Below are 23404 nucleotides of genomic sequence, written 5' to 3'. Positions count from 1 at the left end.
AAATAAACAAGGCTCTAATTGATGGATTTCAGATAGTAAAGGCATCCGGGATCCAGGTGTTACGGTCGGCGCACCTGCCACGCCTCCCGAACGCCAACACAGAGAATCGTCTCCAGAATATTAGTTACTTCCGGACTACACTTCCCAGAACCCACTACAGAAGTCTTCGCCACCAAGCGATCCAGCAGCTGTCCTCCAGCTCGTGACACAGCTCTCTGGCCAGGAGATGACTGGATTGTGGAGCTTGAGCCATGGTAATCCCAGGATGAGCTCGTGGATAATGTGGGCGAAGTATGCACAAAACTCCCTCATCAAACAGCAAAGGCAATCGAACTGCCACCACATCAACCCTGCGAGTGGCTCCCGACGCGAGGGCGTGTGTGGCGCAGGGGTCTCCTTCGAGAACGGGGGCCTGGCTTGTCTGGATCCCACTGGTGGAAGGTGGTTGTGAGTGAGGGATCCAGGATGTCCCTCGCCTTCACCCATGATCGTTCCTCTTAGCCGTATCCCTCCCAATCGACCAGATATTCCAGGTTACGTTAGCACTGCCCCCGGCCTACCATATCTCGCCCACCTTCCATGCGTCCCTTCTAAAGCCCGCTGACGGGCTGGGGAAGACCCTGAGAATCCTACTGACCCTCCGGATCCACCGCTTCTTCTAATCGAGGGCGAGGAGGCATACCGAGACCGCGACCTGCTGGATTCCAGATGCCATGGAGGTACCCAGAGGAACGATCATGGGTGAAGGCGAGGGAAATATGTAACTGAGTCCTGCCAAGTCAAAGTTTATACATTTTGAATGGATTTGTATGTTTTCATTAAAGAAAATAGCTATCATACACCAAATGTGCTGCTTTGACTTCATTAGTATGCTTTTTTGGGTTATGGGTTCTTTCCTCATAATCCCAAGCATGTTAAAAAAACTCTGGAGGGATTTTATAAACTTGACTTATACAACACGTCCTATGTACAGTATTTACACCTCTAATCTTCTTTGGGGTAAAGATGGTAAAGTAACCAATAGAAAGGATAATCAATGTACAAGTATGTCATGAAAATATGTAAGATCCTGTCATGCTGGAGACGAAGGGTGGAGATTAGTTTTATAAGCTCCTAGTTCTCATGATTGTAATGGAACTACTGCAAGTAACAACTTGTCCTTCTATCCCGAGGCCTCCAGCTCCTCACTTGGCACATGTTTTTAAGATGTTTTGAAGTTGGAAATCAGACAGCTATCTGCTGTTCACTGTTTGCTATTTTTGAAACTTTTAAGTTAATTTTACTATCAAAAATATCACTGCTTCTTAAAACTTTAGAGCTTAGTCCTTTGAATAATGATTGTCGATAACAAGTCTGTATATTGTGATCTGTTTGTTGTATTGCTTGTTTGGAAACTCTTATGTGAAGAGGTTAAAATAAAAAATAAGGGTGTATGAATTACAACGTGGAACATTTTTTTTTTTTTTACATTTTCTTTTAAACAGTAAATTAGCAGACAATGATGCACACACCATAAAACCCAAGAGAATGAAACACATTTGAGCAACAGTTGCTTACAGACTGGAATGTGATAAACTGAACAATTTGTTCTTTATTTGACAGGTGATTTTAGTGCTTATTTTAGTCTTAGTGCTTATTTTTACTTAATTTACAATCTACTCATGAAAAAATACATTTACTCTGTTCTAAAGTTCAAAAGATTACCTTTTCTTTCTCTAATGACTACTTCTAGTGTTTAAAGGAATGAATGTGCAGAAAGACCTCAGACATAGTTGTAAAAATGAGCTCCAACGTTTCAGCCACACCCAGTAGGTTTGGAATTACAATCACATAATCAAGAAAACTTACAAAACCACACAATCTGATGGCTATTATTTAAAAGATAATTACTTGAGTCTGTTTTATAACTTCTTTCGGATTACAATCTATCTGTAATTTAAGTTTAATGAAACGTTGCTCAGTGTATGAGATGTTCAGATTTCAATTTCTCAGTGACGGTCTTCTGAAGTGAATCAGTCGATCAAAGCGTTATAACAAAGCTTGATTTATTGCAAAGTAACAAACATCATTGTGTACTGTGTGTGTTCTGATTTCTACATCATTTCACAGATAAAACGTACAAAAGATATACTAAAAATGTAGATATACTGAAAGCAGACGTCACTATGGAAGCGATGAACCCTACACATAGAGGAAGATCCATCATAACCATTTGTAATGAGGTTACTTCAAACGCTTAAGATTCAGTGGGATGTTTTTTGGATAGATGAAGAAACGGTTGGAATAAATGTAGGCCATGGCAAAGTAGGACATATATTTAGTTGATTGGAATATCATATTAGAAAAAAAGTGCAGATGAAAGTGCAACCCACAGTATAAGATTTGTGATATAGTTCTGCCAAGAAGAGGCTGGGCTTCATTTAGTTCCTCTCAGAGATTGTTCTTACTGCCATTCATAGGAAATTTCTTCTTTTCAGTGGCACTCTTTACACATTAGAGCTCTGGGCTGGGATTTCTGTAAAGCTGCTTTATGCAGTAGGCATCATCATTCAGCAGTCTATCAAATGGCAATTTTGACACATTGGTATATTTAAGATTGTCAAATTCAAAGAAAACTGCTGTACAAGCTGCTGAACATCTCCTCGGTATTACTTACTTATGGACTCACATTCACATTACTTTATTTAAAGAAATTAAGATTTATACATAAAAATACTTGGTAAAATGTTAACCAGAGCATTTATTATAGTGGTTAGTTTAATATATACAAAAATATAAGTCTGATCTTGGATTTAATCAGGATCGGTTATTATTCAAAAATCATTCAAGCTGTAATGCTTAAATGGAACAAAATACATTCACAGAAACGTGATGTCACAAATAATATGTTAGCAATCGCAATAATATATGAAATATGTCTCATCGTGTGATTACTATGAAACATGATTATTAAATCTATTTCCATGACATTTCTATGACATGAATAATATCTAAATGTTTTATTGACAGACAAATTCAACAGTATAAAGGAAGATGTTTAAGATTTGGCTTTAGTGCTGTGAATGGCAGCTCGGGGCCTAATATGAGAAACTATTCTAGCACCTGAGTGCTATGTTCATTGCAAGTTTTTTTTTTATAAAACCATCTCCGAGCTTCTCAACAGAAATCACAAGCTTTCAGTAGATGACATCTGCGCTCATTACACTGGACTGTACGAGTTCTTCGAGTGTGTATTTCAGTCTACGAGGAGCTGCAGAGCATAGTTTACCCCTGTTTTGATGACTCCGTTCTGGTTACTAAGTGCAGATCTGTAAATAAAACTGTACATTCCTCTGTGAAGAAAGAAAGTGATTCTTCCACAATCTTAACATCTAGCTTCCACTTGTTATCCTTCTCAGACACCATACAGGTGATTAGATGTTTTACAGTAAAACTCACATGCAGTTGAGACTCATCTTAAGAAATAATATATATAATATATATCTTAAGAAATAATATATATATAATATATATATATAGATTTTTTTGAACGTCATGCCAAAAGTGAGTGTGATGAAACAACAGAGCAAACTAATGATAGGGTGAGAAAGAGAACGAGCGTATGGATATACTGTAAGAAGATGGTACACAGTATAGGAATTGCGGAGAGGGGAGTGGCATAAGGACCCTATAGAAATGAACATTTCTGTACCTGTAGGTGTGTCTAAACCAAGAGTGTTTAATTTAGAGGCCCAGCATCTTAGCTTAGCATCCCCCCCTCTAACTGACAGACAACCAGTTCTTAGAAGCCAGAAGCAATCAAGTGGAGGGAAGCAAGAGAAGCGGAGAGTCATTGCTGTAAACTGCAGGCCTTCAGTGATCATGGCTTTCCTTAAGCTTGGAAGACTTTGTTTGGTTTCGCTAATGTTCATGACTATGGTGAGTTACATTAATTCACTTAATACAGCATTAATAGTTTGAATAGGTATTTTGTTCAGCTGTTCTGAGCATTCACACAATTCTGAATGTCTCCGAGCAGTTTTGGTGCTCGTTATTCAAATATAGATTTTGTGAACAAATAAAATGCTATTAAATGTGAACGTTAAATCGTTAATACGAGCACAAACATTTCGAAGTAATGTATTACTTTGCATACTTTGCATTTATTTACTTTGCATTTATCGCATATATATTCTGTGCTTCTTGGGTAAACACTATTCGTTGAAACTACACAAGCTAATATGATTACTTAATCAATTAAACAATTATCTGCATATGTAATCAGTCAATTTTCATTAATCAATCATCAGTACAAATTGTGTTATGTTCCCTCTTGTACATCAAACAAGAAAAACAACTTACAAGGCATTGAAATCATCACAGCACAAGAGATGCAGCTGTTTCGTAAAAAAAAAAAAAAGAAAGAAAGAAAGAAAAAAATATATAGATCAGCATTCCTGTGGCCCTGACATGTCATATAGAGACATAGATAAATAGTCTGTGTACGGAAATCTGAGTACAGTATTACTGGCTAAGAGATAACATGATCTCTTTATTATTTATTTTGGAGAATGAGGCAGGACATCTATAGGATGTAGGGTTTGTTCATGTGTTTGATGGTAAACAGTAAAGACAGACCGAGTATGTAGGTAGCTAAAAAAAAGTCCATAATTTGCATAAAAGAAGATAAACAGAGTTGATCTTGTTATCAACGACTTAATCCGTTCTCGTTATTTTATTTTATAAAGTGTATGTAACGATCTGGGAGACAAAGTTAGGGATGCCAGATTAAGATGGTTTGGACATGTTCAGAGGAAGGAGAGTGAGTATATTGGTAGGAGAATGTTGGACATGGAGCTGCCAGGCAGGAGGCAAAGAGGAGGTATATGGGTGTAATTACTGAGGATATGAAGCTAGTGGGTGCAGAAGATAGGGTGCAGAAGATAGGGATAGGTGTAGAGAGATGAAAAAGCCGAAAGAAGAAGAAGAGATACAACAATTATTTAATAGCATAGAGAACACTTTGTGGACACATTTGAATCAGGTGTCTGCTTATCAAACTGCAATACATTATACATTCTTTCATTCTTCACCAGTAGGTGGTTTATCTTGATCAGGGTGATGGTGGAAGGGGAGGCTTTGGCAGAAAAACTGGGCGTAAGGCAGGAATACACCCTGAATAAGAGATTAAAACTAAGTTAGTCATTAGGGCATTACGCAAATTGTAGTCTGGAAAAGCCGGTCCTAAAAAAGAAAAAAAAAACCTATCAACACAATTCCCAGCCAACATACTAAAATACTCCAATGAATATAGTCACACAAATTCACAATCACATTTATAATAACTAAAATATTGATGTTTTAGGCAGCACAATCTGCAGCTGGATTCAAGAGAAAGAAACGGGAGTGGATTCTCCCGCCAACGAAACTCAAAGAAAATGTTGACTACACAAAGCAAGAATTCATTTCGAAGGTAAGCGTTCACTGTTCAGTCATGTAACTGAAATGTAAGCCTGTGAAAGTATGTAAAAGGAGAACTTCGAAGAAGAGTGTTAGTGAGATTAGTTTTCTCACATAACTTTGACATGTTAAGATCAGTTCTGTAGTTCAGAGAAAGACTCAACCCATGAAATATGCCCCTGAGACATCAGAGAGGAACCTGACTTACAAGTTTTTCAAACTTGAACATGTCAAGTGCGTTCCATTCGCAAATAAATAAAACCTTTTATTTTCTACTTTCAGCCAAAAGTATGAGACAGAAATATGATCAGACTTATAGCCGTACGTCACGTCACTGTCACTTATGGTGAATAATTTAATAACTGTCATGTTTTACCAAAAAGAGTTCTTGAGATCTTCGGGTTATTTTAACACCCTGGGTATACCTATAGGATTATAGGTACAGATCACCTGTATATTTCCACTTAGCGTAATCCTTGTTATTATTGTTTGTAATTCAACAGTATAAAGGAAGATGTTAAAGGTTTGGCTTTAGTGCTAAGTGAATGGCAGCTCGGGACCTAATATGAGACTATTCTAGCACCTGAGTGCTATGTTTGTTTTTAATATTTAATAATGATTCAAAAATGTATTTACAGAAACAATAACCAATTTTAAATAGCGAAATGCAAAGACCAGTTTTATCCTCCTTTTTTTCAGCTTAAACATGATTTTTGACATAAGGTGACCTTCATAAAAGTTTAAAATTTTTGGATTCACCAAACTAAAGCTACTTATCACTGAAACAAAATCTATTTTTATAAAGATTGCATTTAGGGATCTGACACTTTTATGTATATGATATATTTATATATAAAATGAGTCTATTAAATTAAAACATCCCCTGTGCAGTCAGCATTTGATTTCTTTACAAAGCGAATTGTCTAAACAAATAGCAGAGACAGAGCGACAATCAACCAAAAGGTCTACTCAGTCACACTAAAATAGCTTTTTTCAGACTTTGAAATAGCATCTTATTTTGAGGGAAAATCTAAGCATAAAAAAATGTTGCTTATAAAATTTTTTGGGGTTGCTTCACGGTCCAATGCTCCACCTTGTGGAAGAGCTTTTGCTTGTTAAACCTGAGTGACTGAATGAATAAGACACAAGCCAGGAGCTGGGAGTTTATTATATGCCTGTATGTATATATATAACTGGATAGAAGTATGTTTTTTTTTTTTTTTTTTTTATAGATCAGATCTGATAAAGATTCTGAAGGAAAGCCATTTCATTACAGCCTGCGAGGGCATGGTGCTGACAAGGAGCCTTTTAACCTGTTTGTCGTCAACCCCTTAAACGGCTATGTGAGAATCACAGGGATTCTGGACAGAGAGTCGTTATCACAATACAACGTAAGTTGGAAGACATCAAAAACATTCTTAATCTATTATAAAACACTGATGACTTTTTAGTCTTAGTCTTTTTTAGTATGTACAATTTTGAGCATTATTTATCATTTTGAGTAGGAGTGATACCTGTGTGATATTTGATTGTAGCTCACTGGGATTGCTAAGTACAAAGATGGAAGTCTGGTTGAGGAAGAAATCCAGCTAAAAATCCAGGTTGAAGATGAAAATGACAATCCTCCAAAGTTCAAGTTATTTAAAGGGTCTGTAAGCGAATGCAGCAAAACAGGTACATATGCACTTTGAATCCTTCCCTTCATTAAAATCCATTTCCCCATAAAATAGATTACGATGGATTTTCCCTCCTTATATCATTTAATTTAATTTTTTTTTTTTTTTTTTTTAGCAGAGGCCAACATGTGTATGTTTGTATATATTTTCAGCATACAATTCCTTTGTCATGTCATTCCACAGTGATGCTTAATGGCTCGTATGAAATTAGACACTCAGGTTTTTTTCAGGAAATATTTTTTGTAGCCTATGAGATATATATATATATATATATATATATACATACATAATATATATATATATATACATACATACACACACACACACACACACACACACACACACACACACACACACATACTCTGTAAACAGTTATCCCAACAGAGGGAAAGACATCTCATTTTCAGACTCATTTTCTAATTAATATTCTTCAATAATTTGATTTTGATTCCACCGATGAAACAAATGGCAGGTTCAAATGTTTCAAATGTATTGTATTGTGTTCCTTAACCTCTAATATATGATTCCTGCAACACTTTAGGAACTCCTGTCATGCAGATAACTGCTGATGATGCAGATGCAAAGGACACAATCAATGCGAAGATTGCATACAGTATACTGAAGCAAATTCCAGACAGCTCCGGCAACATGTTCACCATTGACAGAGATACTGGGAAGATCTATGTCAAAAAACACACCCTGGACAGGGAGGTATGTGGTATTAATAAAATCCGTCGACTCATTTTGAACCATATAACCACCGTCTGCGCGTCACCTGTTAAGCAATTATACCTTTAAAGTTTTATTGTCTAATGAATGGAAGTCTTTTCGCTTGTAGGAGTTTGATTCATACACTTTAATAGTGCAAGGTGTAGATATGGATGGAGCTCCAAATGGCAACACAGGAACTGGTACAGTGGAAATTAAAGTTCTGGACATCAATGACAATGTCCCTACTCTTGAAAAAGATGAGGTAACAAATTCGCTTGATAATATTTTAATGTAGAATAGATGCATTTCTATAGTAATCACGCCTACCGCTCAAGTCAGCATTATTTCTATGGCATGTTTCACATAAAGCAATAAATGCTTGAACAATAGAATAATACAATAGTACCAAATAAAGTATAATGAATTAATTTCCTACTGAAGAATTATACTGAGCTACTTGTGGTAACGATGTCTTTGTCTCCTACTTTATTTAGTATGCTGGTTCTATAGATGAAGGTGCAGCTGATGTGGTTGTGATGAGAATCAAAGCTCTGGATAAAGATTTGCAGAATACTGATAACTGGCTTGCTGTCTTTAACATTGTCAAGGGTAACGAAGATGAACTCTTTTCTATCAAAACAGACCCCAAAACAAATGAGGGCATTTTAAAGCTTATCAAGGTATACATGTTTTTATACATGTTGCTGTTGTTGTCCTTATTATTGCTGTAGAGTTTTTTTAAATTTTTTTTACTCTATTGAATTTCATTTTTTCTTTTTTTTTCCCCCCTCACCTTTGCCATCTTACTTGATGCCTTAAGCCTGTGGATTATGAAAAGGTTAAAACGCTGGATCTTGACTTGGCCATTTCAAATGTAGCTCCGTTTATAAATGGAACCGCACTGTCTTTGGGCATCAGTTTCGATCTGGACAGACCTGGAGGATCCGGAATCAGTGCTGGAGCAGGAGCTGGGGCAGGGGCAGGGGCAGGGGTAGGAGTAGACGTAGGTGTAGATGTAGAAGCAGGGGCTGGATTAGGGGTTGGAGTGGGTGGGAATACAGACGTAGATGCAGGTGTAGATGTTGAGGTAGGAGCAGGTGCTGGTGTTGGAGTTAAACCTGGTGTCAAACCTGACACTAAGCCTGGATCTAAACCTATCAGTTATCCTAGTGGCAAACGTGGAATTAAACGTGGTTCTAAACCTGGCAAAAAGCCATCACCTGGAGGAAAGAGCTATCCAATAAAAATCAGCATAAACAACCTGCCTGAAGGTCCAGGCTTTTCACCAAAGACGAAGGAGTTGCCTGTGTCAGAGAACCCAGAGGAAATACACGTTCCCATGGTCATTGGTTCCTTTCCTGCCTTGGATCTTGATACTGGAGAAATTGCTGAGAATGTCAGGCAGGTTTCACAATAAATTTGCTAAATCAACTTTAGGATCTACAATCTGAGCTTCAAACTTCTGAATGTAGAGTTTGGGGTGTTTTTATGGCTTTATTGACATATACTAAATTGTATCCCAGGTATGCGAAAGGATATGATCCAGACAACTGGCTATCCATTGATGAGGAGACATCAGAAATTAAACTGATGAAGATACCAGATCGAGAGTCAAAGTCTCTGGTTAATGGATCGTACATCGCAAAGATACTCTGCATGACACAAGGCAAGACCATTTTTCTTTGAGAAAATAAGAATTTAGTATTTAAATTCATTGTAAATATAAATCGAGATAGAGATTTACAATTCACATCAAACATCAAAATGAAGAAAGAAGTTGACTTTGGTGAGAATGTTGGTGCCAGGCAAGCTTTTGGAGTATTTTAGAAACTGCAGAAATCACCTGGGATTTTCAAATACAAGAGTAAATATAGTTTACACAGAATTGTGCACAACAACAACAACAACAACAACAAAAATCCCATGAGTGGCGGATATGTGGGTGGAAATGAATTGCTAATGAAAGAATTCAGTGGAGCCGAGACACATGGACTAGTATAATATAAGAATTGCTTTGAATTTCAGATCCATTATATACTCTAAAAGCAGCAAGCAAACACATTAGACCTCCACAATCAGTAATGGAAGTGCTGAATATCGAACCTCTAACTAAATACCTGTCAATTCTAAATAAAATAATTTATATCCTACTCTGAATTTCCATTACATGCTATGGTAATTACAGACCCAGAGAATATTTTTACAGAAGATGTCCTATGTAGCTAATAAAACTAGTCTGCACCTGATACAAAATAATCTACAGACGTCACTACACACGGATAAGCGGTAGAAAATGAATGATTAATAATGTAAAACCTCTCTGCCTCAATCAAGAATAAAATGACCAAATTGCACTCTATTTGGACACTAACACTAAATTCATCATCTACTGTACAGTATATACACCAAGTAATCACTTCACAATAGCTAATAGACGACACAGCTTGGATGGATGGATGGATGGATGGATGGATGGATGGATGGATGGATGGATGGAAAGGAAGGAAGAATGAGCGAATGAGTGAATGAATAAAAGACTGACTGACTGACCAAACTGGTTTGAGATCACAGGAAGACCTCGGTACCTCGAAGGAAAAAATGTGTGTTTTTCCAAAATTCATCTTTCCAGTTTTATTAAGTCTGCGTCCATTTGCAAAACTGAGACTAATTAGATTTATTTTTTGTTATTTTTTGTTTGTTTTTTGCTCCGTTCTCTGTAAACTCTAGGCACATCAGACAAACAATAACTGAAGCTCTTGACCAGCAACTGGATGATTTAATGCATTGTGTTGTTACCTTATGATTAGATATTTGCATGAATGGGCAGGAGTACAGTTGTGTCTATTAAGACACATCTCCTGTAAATGTCCTGTCAGACTCATCACACTTTAAACATGCTATAGAAGTTAAAAAAAACTTTTTTTTTTAATTAGATGTGCCACCCAAGACAGCTACCGGAACAATATCTCTAAAGGTGCAGGATTCCAATGACCAGTGTCCTACACTGACCAGCACCTACCAGAGTACCTGCTCTCATAATACTGTAGTAAACGTGACTGCGTTTGATGAGGATGCCTTTCCCAATGGAGTGCCTTATAAATTTGTTCTGATAGAGGAGGAGACTCGCGGAAAATGGGAGATGCTTCCAGTAAACGGTAAAGCAGACAGCCATTATTGTGTACGATTTACATTCCTGTACATGCTAAGGACAATAAACAGTAAAACATGGTTCATTCTAACTATTAAAGCAGAGCTATGGATACTATTTTCTAAAATGTTGGATACTGATTGGCTAATTTCACTTTTTAAGAAACAACAGTGAGCTTCCATGCTAAGGAGCTTCTGTGGCCAGGATTTTACCAGCTCAGTTTGGAGATTTTCGACAAGCAGGGTCTTGCCTGTAAAGACAAACAAAAACTTCAATTAGAGGTTTGTACTTGTGAAGGCAGCAACATCTGTGAGGTCAAACTAGCCCATCAACGTGATACTTCAGCCAAAGTGGGGTTTCCTGCCATTGGAGCCGTTATTGCAGCACTGATTCTGCTCATGTGTGAGTCAAATCAAATTCACAGAATACACGCAAATACATTTTCAGGTTTAGTCCGAGTTTAGAGATCATCTATGTTATAATATGACAAACGTTTTCTTTACTGATTCATGTTTTGCCTTTCTTGTTTTCAGTGATTCCGTTGTTGCTGTTATTCTGCCAGTGTGGGACATTCTGGGAATTCTCAGAGATGCCTTTTGATACAAAAGAATATCTTATGGAATACCACACTGAAGGCAATGGGGAAGACAAGGTACAATGACAACTGCTATAACTTTATACATTTTAATGACACAGCTACAGAATTCAAATCATAAAAAAAAATTCAATGTGAATTTTTATTGCTAAATCTGAGCTTAGTATGGAAAGTGACAATATTGTTCTTTTGTATTAATTATTTTATCACAACCGGGTTTGGATAATCTTGCAGAATTTTAGTATTCTGGGTTTGATGTCACCATTTACATTGAAGACAAAAACATTTTATGTGGGAAAAAAAAAACCCTAACCTTAAAATTTTTGTATTTTCAAAACTTTCTTATGAAAATATTGCCCATAGTAGGCTACGTAAAAACATAAATACTTCAGAAAAACTATGATTTCTTAAATCTGTGTGTCGACTTTCATACGAGCTTCAAATTAACCACCGTGTGACATGACAAAGACATTCAGTTGAACATGGGCATCACAAAAAACAGGGATTAATTCTATTTTTTTATAACATGGATTTTATAGATGAAGGACTGGTTCAAAGTTTCAGTCAAATTGCTTGCCAACTTACATATTAATCTTCATATCCTCTGTGTTTTTCACGAGGCGTCTCCTTTCTGAGCGAATACCGTAATGTTACCATACAATACAACTACATCTCATGACTCTTTGCTCACTGTATATTTTGCAGTTGTTGCCTCTGATGTTTGCTCCTATTGCGGCAGAACAACAAACAGCAGCAGCACTTTGTAGCTCAGCCAACAATGCCGCCATGGTGCAAAGTGCACAGGCCTTTGACACCATGGCGTTCAATAAGGAGCTAAATCAAGGGGTCATGGAGGTTGACAGAATGTATGGATATCAACACAGCACAGTACAAGCTCAGCACTCCCTCGCCTCTGCCCAGAGAAACAGCTTCCACTCTGCATCATTTCGACAAAAAGCCCATAATATTTATGAAGATATTGCACTAGCAGATAGCTATCTCTATGGATATTTCTCTCAGGTAGGAAATCAAATACATCTCATTCACCTGTAATGGGGATATCCTATTCTGATGCTGAATTAGGACTAATGTTACAGTGCAAAGTGCAAAACAGCAACAGCAAATCAGAAAATTCAAAATAAAATATATCAAAATGAAACAAACAAACTGAAACCAGTGGCTCCTTAAGAAACATCGCATGCTTGTTGCAAATTGGACACAGTGTATACATCACAAAGAAAGTTTACTTTATTTAATCATTTCATTTCAAAATAAAATTTTATACAGTAATTTATACAATGTCATATTATATATATTGCAATGCGATTCTTTCTTCTGAACCTTCCTTAAGGCTGGATTTCAGCATTTGTATACTCATAGTAAGAATTTAGAGTACATCTGAAATTAATTGAGATGAATTCCCTTGATAAACATAAAAGCATCAGTAAAAGCATTTCTTACTGTAAGCATCTTCCAGCTCTCTATTTTTAACAATCCCCCAACAGTCCCCATGTCATGCTTAAAGTCAAGCAGGTCATGCTGAGTTAATAACGGATCAGTGTTTTCAAATTTTCTGCCATGTTGTTGGTTTTGTTGTCATTTTTCCAAATTTCTCTTGTGTTTTTTCGATATTATTTCCTGGGTTGCTCTTATGTCTCCAAACTTGCTATTGTGTTTTTTGGTTTCTGATTTGCTAGCGTGTTTTGCCCAAATGCACCACCATACTGTACATTAAAGTGTGAAACCATGGATTGCCTTTAATTAGATTTCACATCATTGTATAATATTAAGTAACACCACCAGCTTGACCAACATCGGCCTGGTTACTAAGCAAATATTTTACCAGAAGCACTTATTTTATTTAAAGACATAATATTTGCATTCTATTAAAAATTGGATTAGGATATCCCGAATATGCCGTTTATTACATAATCACACAAATACTGAGCATCATTTCTTGTTTTTCATTACAGAAAGCAAGGTTTTTGGCTGACAGTCCTGCTTTCACTGACAGTCTGTTGGTGTATAATGATGAAGGTCAATACGCTCCTGTGGACGTAGACTTCGAAAGTGTGCTTGAGGATGATAATGACCTGAGTTTCCTCAATGACCTGGACGCAACATTTTTCAATTTAGCAACTATCTGCAGTCCTCCAGCACCCAAATTAGAACAAGACGAACAAATCGTCAAGTCAGTGGAACCGAGTGTCAAAAGCGAGAGTGCTGTAGCCACTAGTGCAGTTCAGGTGGTGAAAACTGATCAGCCTCCACCTCAGCAAAGCACGAAAACCGAGGTCACCGAGACAATCAACTATCAGAGCACGAACACTAGAGTCACTGAAGCTATCAATGAATCAGGCATGGTAAATACTAGTCCAACACTGCTCATGCAACACCAGCCTTTGTACTGCCTGGTGGAACATCAGGCACCGAGTGCTGTGATTCTTGCTGAGGAGCCTGTACAGGGAATGTACTTAATAAATGGGCTTGCAGGAGCTCAGGGGCTAGTTCTCCAGGGTGGAAATATACTACAGAACACCATAGAACAACAGGGGATGTATCTTATTGATGGGAGGTCTATGTTACAAGGAAATATACTGTTAGGCAACAGTCCAAATTTTGTCAATGAAGGTAGCTTAGCTGTTTCCTCAGTGTTAGTTCAGGGAGGGAAAGCCAAGCAACAACTCCAGGAATCTCCACCTCAAGACGCACAAACAGGGAAACTAAAAGCGGAGGGCAAACTTGATGTAGAATCAGGGAATGTAAAGAACGCCAAGCCTGAAAAGTTGCAGGTCAAATCAAAGAAATGAGCTTATGTACTCTGACTTGCCAGTTTATTAGATACACCCTCTTTCTTCACACCAACTGCAGATATTCCCAGAATTTATATATCAAGGAGGCAGGTCGGGTTTTTTCTTACATCATCATTTAGAATTGAGAGATCATTGAAATGTGAAAACAACTAGCCTTAGCGGTCATTATGGAATTTTTATGCACAAGCATTTCAAACATTTATTAAGAAATAACCAGTTGTATAACAGTGTGTGGTTCAGATAGGTTGCCAGATAAATAAATAATAGATTTAAAATAATAATAATAATAATAATAATAATAATAATAATAATAATAATAATAAAATAGTTGCAATTATTATCAGAGTATGCAAAAGTTACAAAATATTATTATTATTATTATTATTATTATTATTATTATTATTTATTGTTTATCTAGCATCTTTCCGCAGCTCAAGGACACTAAACATAACGTGCTAATAGACAACAGTAAACAATCCACAGACAGAAAACAAAGGTAAGTGAACAAACAGTAAGTGTTACCAAACAGTAAGTGAAATATCTTATCAGATTGCACCATTTATTACACTGTGTCTCATCTGGGCTACCACGAATGTCAGAGATAAACAAAAGTTCTGGATGAAAGCTAGATGACCTGAGTGGAGTGAGAAAAATGTTGTCTAGTTATTCATTGATTTTGTTATTATGGTGATGGAAGGATCAATATTAGAGTCCTGGTAACAAGCCTGTGTGGTAATGTAGAATGTGTGAACATGACTGAACATGAAGCCTCTAAACATCTCTTTACAGTATAGCTTCAGTTTATCGACACTATCATGAACACTTCCATGACGCATACAGTAACTGTATACACACACAAAAGTATTTCACAAACAAGACGTTTATTTTTTAGTGCTGCACAAATGCTCACCCAGCTGCGCATCTTTGGGATGAGCTAAGAAGTATTGTTATTTGCAGCGCCACTCATTTAAATTATGTTACAACATTTCAATTCATTTAAGTTCAAATTTATTCCCATTATACCAATGAAACACTATCAGTCAACTTCCATGGTGCACAAAAGACAGGCATCAGGTGCATATACTGTAGTGAATACAAGGTACGTGCGACTAACAGTAATTGCTGGCCGAAGAGATGAGGTAGATTTTAAAGTGCACAATATACTTTATTTTAATCAATAAATCTGCAGTTTTTGTGTGATTGTACAGTGTCTAGTAAATAGTATCCTAGGTGTACAGTCAAGTAAAAGAGGGTTGAATAAACAAAATAATAGCTAATACTAAAAACCACAGGAGTCACAACACTAACTGTTAACAAAGAGATATACCTGGCAACTTAGTATATATATGTTCATAAAATTGGGCAGATTCATAAGAAGGCGAGTGCTTTTGAGAATCATTCTGATGCAAGACAAATGCATAGAATACACAAACCAAACTACGTGCTCTTGCTGAACACTATGGTGATTTAAAAGAGCAGCTATATGATTAAGACAGCATGGTGACACTGTGTGATTGAAATGGTGCCTCACAGCTTCAGGGTCCCTGGTTCAGTCCTGAGCTCGGGTTACTTTCTGTGTATGTTCTGTCCATATCTGTATGGGTTTCTTCTAGATCCCTCCTAAAAAATCCTGCCGTAGATGTGTATTTTTTTAAGATTGCCGCTGTGAATGTGTGCCCTATAGACATGTTGTCTCGTGCCAAGTGTTCTTGAGATCTCTGGCTTCACTGTGGCCCCAATCAGGATAAAGTGGATGAATTTTAGGCAACTATGAGATGAATGCTGCATGTTTGTAGTAAAGGTAAAAAATGGGAAAATTGTAAGATTTAATTGTAAATTACACAGTGATTTTCTCATCTAATTATATATCACTAATAGCAATAGTAGTAAATATATATTCAGAGGGGTCCAAATGTCTGGATGAGTTATGTTTCTATTTTGTACTTTCTTTTCTAATTTAATCCAACTTTTTTATTACAAATTATATTATAGGTAACCACAACAAGAATCTTTTAGCTTTAATGGCAATGTAACTCAAGCTGCACGAACACCACAAGTTCTTGCAAAACCTGTTGAACCATTTTAGATTAAATCCATCAGTGTCGTATGATAGAAGAGATTAGACACGACTTAATCGGACCTTTCGTACAAGGGGTTCTAACATGGTCATTATGACAATGTTGCTTCCATTTAAAATGTGACTAAGAAAATGTGCAACAATTTAAACTAGATTTATAAAGTTCGTCGCAACAAACTTTGATGTTGGCTTTGACGAGGCATATTCGCAAAAGGCCAGTGCTTTTTGGAGGCAAGTGGATATAAGGGTCAGTGTTACTTTTGGAGGCAAGTGGACATAAAACTTGTGAAATCTAGTGGAACGCTAGGGTGCCAAAACATTTGGAGACGAACATGTGAAGTCATCCGAAAACCTGTGATGCAATTCCGCTCCTTGGGCTGAGTGTTTTGATATGCCACATGTCCATGTTGTGCTAATGTTTTTTGTTTTCACGTGACATCACGTGCCGTCACGTGACGTCATCAGAATACCCATAAGGAAGTTCCCCTCATTGTTCTGATATGTCACATGTCAATGTTGTAGAAAGTTTTTTGATTTAGCATATATTGTGGGCGGGGCTGCGGCACAACCGAAAGGCCAGTCGGTGCAAAAATGTTCAGAGTATCACCCTAAAGGAGCTGGCCGAGTTTGGTGTAGATCGTTCAAAAGCTTGTCGAGTTATAAACCTCCAAATTTTATAATGGGAAAAAAGGCCACTTTGAGACACGGTACCGGAAGTGCCGGTACTCAGATCGCTTAGTAAATTAATAGCAACAAACTTTAGTCTAGGGTCTACGACATATCCGAAATTGGTGCATGTGGCTCGAAAGCCCTAGGAGGAGTTACTCTTGATAAATTTTTGTCTAAGCTTAAATAGGAAAACAGAATGTTGGCTTCTACAAAGCGACATAAATAGTAAATAGTCAAGATGTTACACATTTCCTTTGTTTAACAGTTAGACTTTACTAAAAGGTTTAATTTAGAAAAATGGCAACGATACATTTAAACAGATATCTAGAAATACTACAAAATTATCAAGATAACGAACATTTAATTTCTTTGTTTTAAATTTTAGATTTAGATTTTTAAATCTAGTCCCCACTGTATATACTACTGTAAGTGTGTATATAATGTTAAATATTGCTGCTTTTTCTTTATCTTGTCAGAACTAACGTGCGCTATCCTGTCGTTAGCATCATTATTCGTGTTGCAAATATAAATTCTTAAAGTCTTAAAAAGTGAGGTCCTTTATGTCTCCAAAGATTGTGTATAAGATGTTTTGTTCAGTGTTTTGGGTTTGAATTGGTATCTCTGTCACAAAACAATATACACTTATGTTGATATAAAATGCAATGTATGCCTTTAAAATTGTGTTGATTTTCTTTGCAATAAAGTCTGTTGGGTTCCAATAAAAAGAAAATGGAATGCCTCGGATCAGTGGTAAAAGCGGTGCGGATAGCTAACTAGCAAAATCAATTAAACTCGACCTTTGCCAGTTAGTCAGTGAGTCAAAATCTTTGTACATACAGCTGGCGGAATTTTACTGTTAAATAAAGCTAGCTAAATCATTATTAGCAGAACAGCATTAAGAATTGCACTGTAACTTACAAATAAGACATTGCTAAGGATTGCGCCTTTCCTGACTATTCTGTACCAGAGATAACGATTAGGCTTCAACTTGGGCTCACAATTAATGAATTTTACAGTAAAAGGGAGGTTGTGCATTTATCAGGTTATAAGGAGGAATCTGCTGAAAGACATTAGCCTCAGGATTGTGCACTCTGACCTCCTGAATCAGTGATTTCATCAAGACTGTGGACATATATCCTTGGATTTGGATCGAAAGCAGGAAATACTAAACATCAACAAATTAAATATCAGCGTATAACAGATTTGTCGGATGCTACAAGTCAGAATGGTAAATTCCAATTTCATAAATATGATGACATTTACATAGCCAATTTTTAACAAAGGTAAAATTGTTTTTAAAAGACAGCAGGGAGAAAAAGCATGCAGTCTGTGCTTTACAGGTGTGCTTTTCAAACAAAAAATAATTATTAATACAAATTAGAGGAGACAAATTAGGGGCTTCAGTGCAGGTGGCAAATCGTTACCAATACATGTGACACAGTACGTTAAGAGAATCTTCCTGCTTTGACTATGAAAAGTTTAACAGGAGGTGAGGATGTGTTTCAAACACTTTTGCCACAAAAGATAAAAATAAGGCCATCCTTAAAAATATTCTTGTTTGCCGTAACAGGACCGACCATGTCAATTTAGGACCGACTCAAATTTTTATTTTTCTATTTTTTGCTTTAAGTCCGATCCACTTGCCGGTTGTAAATTGGGGTTAAGACCCATAGATATATATACACTAGATATCGCCTTGTATGGGGCAGTAAATTGGAACGAATGCGTCAATTGAGCCGCCATCTTGGTACGGGGGACCCCCCTCTTCTTAATGCATTAGCGTCAATGTAGGCAAAGAAATAAAATCACCATAAATCGTCATGAATGCCATTTTCTAGTCTTTTTTGGTTCGTTCCAGCGGTCAGACATGTATTTATCATTAAGTCCAGAGAAAATTTAAGGTTTGATATGAAGATAATCTGCTTTTTCACAATATAATGCATAGTGCTAGTAGATGTAAGTTTATTAGTTACATTCTTCCACTTGAGTAAACTTGAAATGAACAATCACTACTTACCTTATAGACCACGGCATGCAACACTGCTACAATGGTGTGAATATACATGTTCATTTAAATCATTTAAACTGTATTGGTTTATTAAATATGATACACAAAGTTTGACTTTGAGGCTGAACTTGTGTGTTACACTGCCAAGCTAACTGGTGACATCCTTCCAGGACAGTCAGCTGAATTAACCATTTAAAAAAAAAGTCTTTAGTGTCCCTGCAACTTGTCCATGACTGACGTCTCTGTTTATCACTGGAATACCATGTCAGCAATCAGAAGCTATTTTCATGGCAAAATTCAATTACAAAAATACAAATATCATATAAATGCAATAAAAACAAAAAAATAAACAGCAAGTCATATTATACATTTTTTTATTTTAATTAACATACGATAAAAAAAAAATCCAAAACCTCTTCATTAAATATGTCCTTAAGTGAAGTAAGTTGATAAAAGAGCATTCTGCTTGTGTTAAGTCCAGAACAATCTAATAAAATATGGGTGTTCAATTTTTAATGTCCTTATTAAGAGCTTCAGAATCTACAAACATTGTCGGTTTTCCTAACGGTCACAAACTAATGGCTAACTAGCATGGATTAGCTGAGGTCGTTAACCAAAGACTAGAACAAACCAACGGAACAAGAAATATAATTTCCTAACATTCAGTACCATAAAACACATTCTCACCTGTGTAATGTAATCCCTTGCTGTCTGGTTTTTAGATTTCTTTCGTTTTAACAACCAAACGCAGCACAGAAGTCCGGCATCGTCCATGCATTTGAGGTAAAGGAGCACCGTACAAAGATGGCGGCGGTTTTGACGCATTTTTAGGACCCCAAGGCCACATCTAGTGTTTTGATATCTATGGTTAAGACCGACCAATTTTTTTTACTCCTCAAACAACTAATACAAAAGCAATAAAATAATATGAATTATATTTTAGTAAGAACTGTAAATAAATATAAATATTGCCCAGCATCAAAATAAGGTTTCCGAAGGCACAGGTTGAAGACCCGATCAGTGACGTCACGATATGCTAATTTGTTTAAAGTCATACCTACGTAATCACCATCACCAAAATTATACTTTTTTTTTACATTGAAACTTAAAAAAAAATATAGACCTACCTACCGACCCCTTTTTTTATTATTGTTACTGCAAACCAAATATTTTTAAAGGATGGCCCAAGCATAATACAAACTCTGTTGATCACACAATTTTCCAGTCGGACGTTTGCTTTGAACATTATCTGAAGCTCTTTTATGTATGTTTGTATTTATTTATTTATTTGTTTGTTTGTTTGTTTGTTTGTTTGTTTGTTTGTTTGTTGCATTGTGTTGTTGCCAAATAATTAGCTGATATGATAACGGTGTTCCTAATAAAATGGTCAGTGTTTGTATGTCTGTAGCATTGCGTCTGAGAACAAAACGATTGCGTTACTGACAGTTGCCAAGCTCTTCAACATAGGAGTGGTTTTTTGACATGACAGATATTAAGAAAATTGAAAAATTAAATCTGAAAAGTGTTAAAAAAGTCTTCATGTTTTATGATGAAACGCAAGGCTTTATTGTGCAACAAAACTATATCTATGGCATGAATGAATAAACTAAAATTGCCACTAGGGTTAGTTTGTCTGAAGTTACACATTACCCACTTATTTACTATGTCAAAGCAACGCCACAGCTTTCCCCTTATTCACCAGAGCACACAGAGAAGAAGCTAACTCTAGCATTCAAGGCACATGTCCAGTGTCTGCATTTCATCTTCCACCATGAGAGCCAGAGCTATCACTTTTGTCTTTCTTGCCTCAACACTTTTCTGCTGTCAGGCTGCTCCTGTGGTAAGTTACAGTGGTCCATAGAGTTCATCTTTATCAACAATTGCAGCCTTACACTGATTAATTTGTTCAAACTTACTCGATTAATTTGAGCCTTTGTCTCAATCTGAGGATTTTTTTTAATCACCTTGTGAAATGTAAAATATCTTAATCTGACAAAAAGCTTGATATTAGTACTGGGATTAGTGTTGAGATGAACATATTATTAAATGTTGGATTTAATGAACTATTCTGGCTTTATAGAGTTAGAAAGGTCATTTTCACTAGCAATAAAATACAATACAATACTACAATACAATACTACAATAGAATAGTGTTAGAATAATCAACACAGCGTTAAATAGAAGAATTAAAAATAACATTAAAACGAATTCTATGGGTTTAAAAAGAATTAAAATGACAAAGTATATATTTTGAGGAATGTATTTTTTTTATTATTATTATTATTATTGTAGCACTTTTCCTTTTTTTTTTTAGTTTTATTTGTGTCCACTAGTGGTGACTAGTTAAGTTAAACATCAAATAAGTGAGAAAAAAATACAATATGTTAGTGCTAACATTGTGTTTGTCTCTCATTGAATCCACACGAGATCAAAAAATGCTTTCAGAAAGCAATTAGCTTCTTTATCCACTCTTAGGATCGTCATGGTGGCTCAGATGTACACTGTCCTCTAAACGTAAAGATCCTGGACGCGTTGAAAGGTGCACCTGCTGGAAATGTGGCTCTTACGATCTTTCGCCAAGGTGTCGATCAAACATGGGAAAAACTTAGCAGTGGGTAAGATGCTATCCAAAAACCCAGATTCAAATTCAAGTCAGGTTGTGATATCATACACTAATAGTTCTACATCTAGCATTATGCTATACTGCTGTGGATAACTAAAAGTAAAAGTAAAAGTAACCTTCGCTAGAGGTCTATTGGAAAAAAAAAACTCATTCTTCTAGAATTTTAAGCCTTGACTCATTGATTCATGTGGAGATTCATGTTTTTTTCTTACTTCACTATCTCCTCCCTTTAGGAATACAAACATAGCTGGTGAGGTTCATGAACTTCTCTCCGAACAGGATTTCAAACCTGGTGTCTATCGTGTTGTGTTTGACACCAAAACCTATTGGAAAGGAGAAGGTCGCACATCATTCCACGAAGCTGCTGAAGTACGTGGTTTTTCTCTCAAAAATGAGTTTACTAGAAGTTTCATTTCATTTACAAGGGTTTTATTACAATTCTCTTGGATTAGCTAAAGAGACTCTGGAGATTAATTATTTGAAAATGTAAAAACTAACATGGAACAGAAAACATTTTAGTATGTTCAAAGAATAAAAAAAATTTTTGGTTTATTTACTTATTTTAATTCCACATAGAATTTTCATTATCTATTCTATTAAAAAAATATTCTTCATCTGAGTTGTTTAATTTTTTTTTTAATTTTGCCCATTAGTCTTCAAAACAGCTTCATAGAAAATAAAATCAGCAACCTATTGTTTCAGTATTTTAGTTTACTTTTACAAGAATAGATTTTCCCTTTGAGAGCATGAGAGCATTATAGCCTAGTGATGAGTGACTGAGCTTCCATTCGAGTGCGTAAACTGGACTCTGACATTCAGTCATAGAAAGACGAACTGAATCCACACATGGACTTCAACCAAAGGCTTTAATCTTATAAAACAAAGCATTCAGACTCTCAATAAGAATATGATCCATGTGTCATTGATGCACTGTTATAGAATACAGTTCAAAGTACTTTGTGATCGTTTTTGTTCGTGATAAAGTGTGATGTTTTGATACTGACTGTATGATTGCAGGTGGTGTTTGAGGCTCATGCTGAAGGACATCGTCATTACACTCTGGCCCTTTTACTGAGCCCCTTCTCCTACACTACAACAGCTGTAGTGGGAAAAGAACATGATTAAATTTACACAGCATGCCAAGGAGCCACACCAGCCACATTTTCCATACCTGTACATTTACCCTGCTGAATAAAAACAATAGAAATACTCAGAATTTGTAATGAATAGAATGGGAATCATATTGGTTTTAATGGGAACTCTAACAGTCCCTGTATCTCTGTACTCTTCTTGCTGCTTATACAGGTGGCATGTTGCGTCTAGTGCATACCATTATAAGGACCAATAGAACACTTCTGGCAACTTGTAGATTACGTGTAGTATATACACTGTGCACCTATGGGGACCATTAAGACGTCACTAAGGTTCCAAACTCCATTAAATAACGATTGAATAATGTAAGCAAACATTATATAATGGAATAGGACACAAAACACAGTACATAAAGAAAACCATTTGGAACATGGATTAATGTTTTACAGCTCATGGCATTGTATGTAATGGTATTTGTAATGGAAACCATTAGAATTTCTATGATCGTTTCTGTTGGTTTTTGTTGTATGTTTTCCGCAGGGAAACACAAACA

The 23404-nt window shown here is 36.2% G+C and overlaps 2 protein-coding genes across 2 annotated transcripts; both read left to right on the top strand.

The window, feature by feature from the left end:
* Positions 1 to 3787: 3787 nt before the first annotated feature.
* Positions 3788 to 14638, top strand: si:ch73-74h11.1 (desmoglein-2). The gene is made up of 14 exons (XM_027179554.2): positions 3788 to 3918; positions 5345 to 5452; positions 6672 to 6830; positions 6975 to 7113; positions 7657 to 7826; positions 7954 to 8088; positions 8321 to 8506; positions 8647 to 9227; positions 9350 to 9492; positions 10760 to 10981; positions 11137 to 11376; positions 11508 to 11626; positions 12275 to 12589; positions 13543 to 14638. The coding sequence occupies exons 1-14, from the start codon at positions 3862 to 3864 to the stop codon at positions 14377 to 14379; spliced, it is 3411 nt and encodes a 1136-aa protein (XP_027035355.2). The 5' UTR covers positions 3788 to 3861; the 3' UTR covers positions 14380 to 14638.
* Positions 14639 to 20817: 6179 nt separating this feature from the next.
* On the top strand, positions 20818 to 22968 carry ttr (transthyretin (prealbumin, amyloidosis type I)). The gene is made up of 4 exons (XM_027179603.2): positions 20818 to 20976; positions 21612 to 21751; positions 21993 to 22128; positions 22777 to 22968. Exons 1-4 carry the CDS (start codon positions 20878 to 20880, stop codon positions 22882 to 22884), a joined length of 483 nt encoding a protein of 160 aa, XP_027035404.1. The 5' UTR covers positions 20818 to 20877; the 3' UTR covers positions 22885 to 22968.
* The last annotated feature ends 436 nt before the right edge of the window (positions 22969 to 23404 follow it).

This window comes from Tachysurus fulvidraco, chromosome 16, assembly GCF_022655615.1.
Source record: "Tachysurus fulvidraco isolate hzauxx_2018 chromosome 16, HZAU_PFXX_2.0, whole genome shotgun sequence".
Lineage (NCBI taxonomy): Eukaryota > Metazoa > Chordata > Actinopteri > Siluriformes > Bagridae > Tachysurus > Tachysurus fulvidraco.
This window is presented reverse-complemented; position numbering and strand designations above follow the sequence as displayed.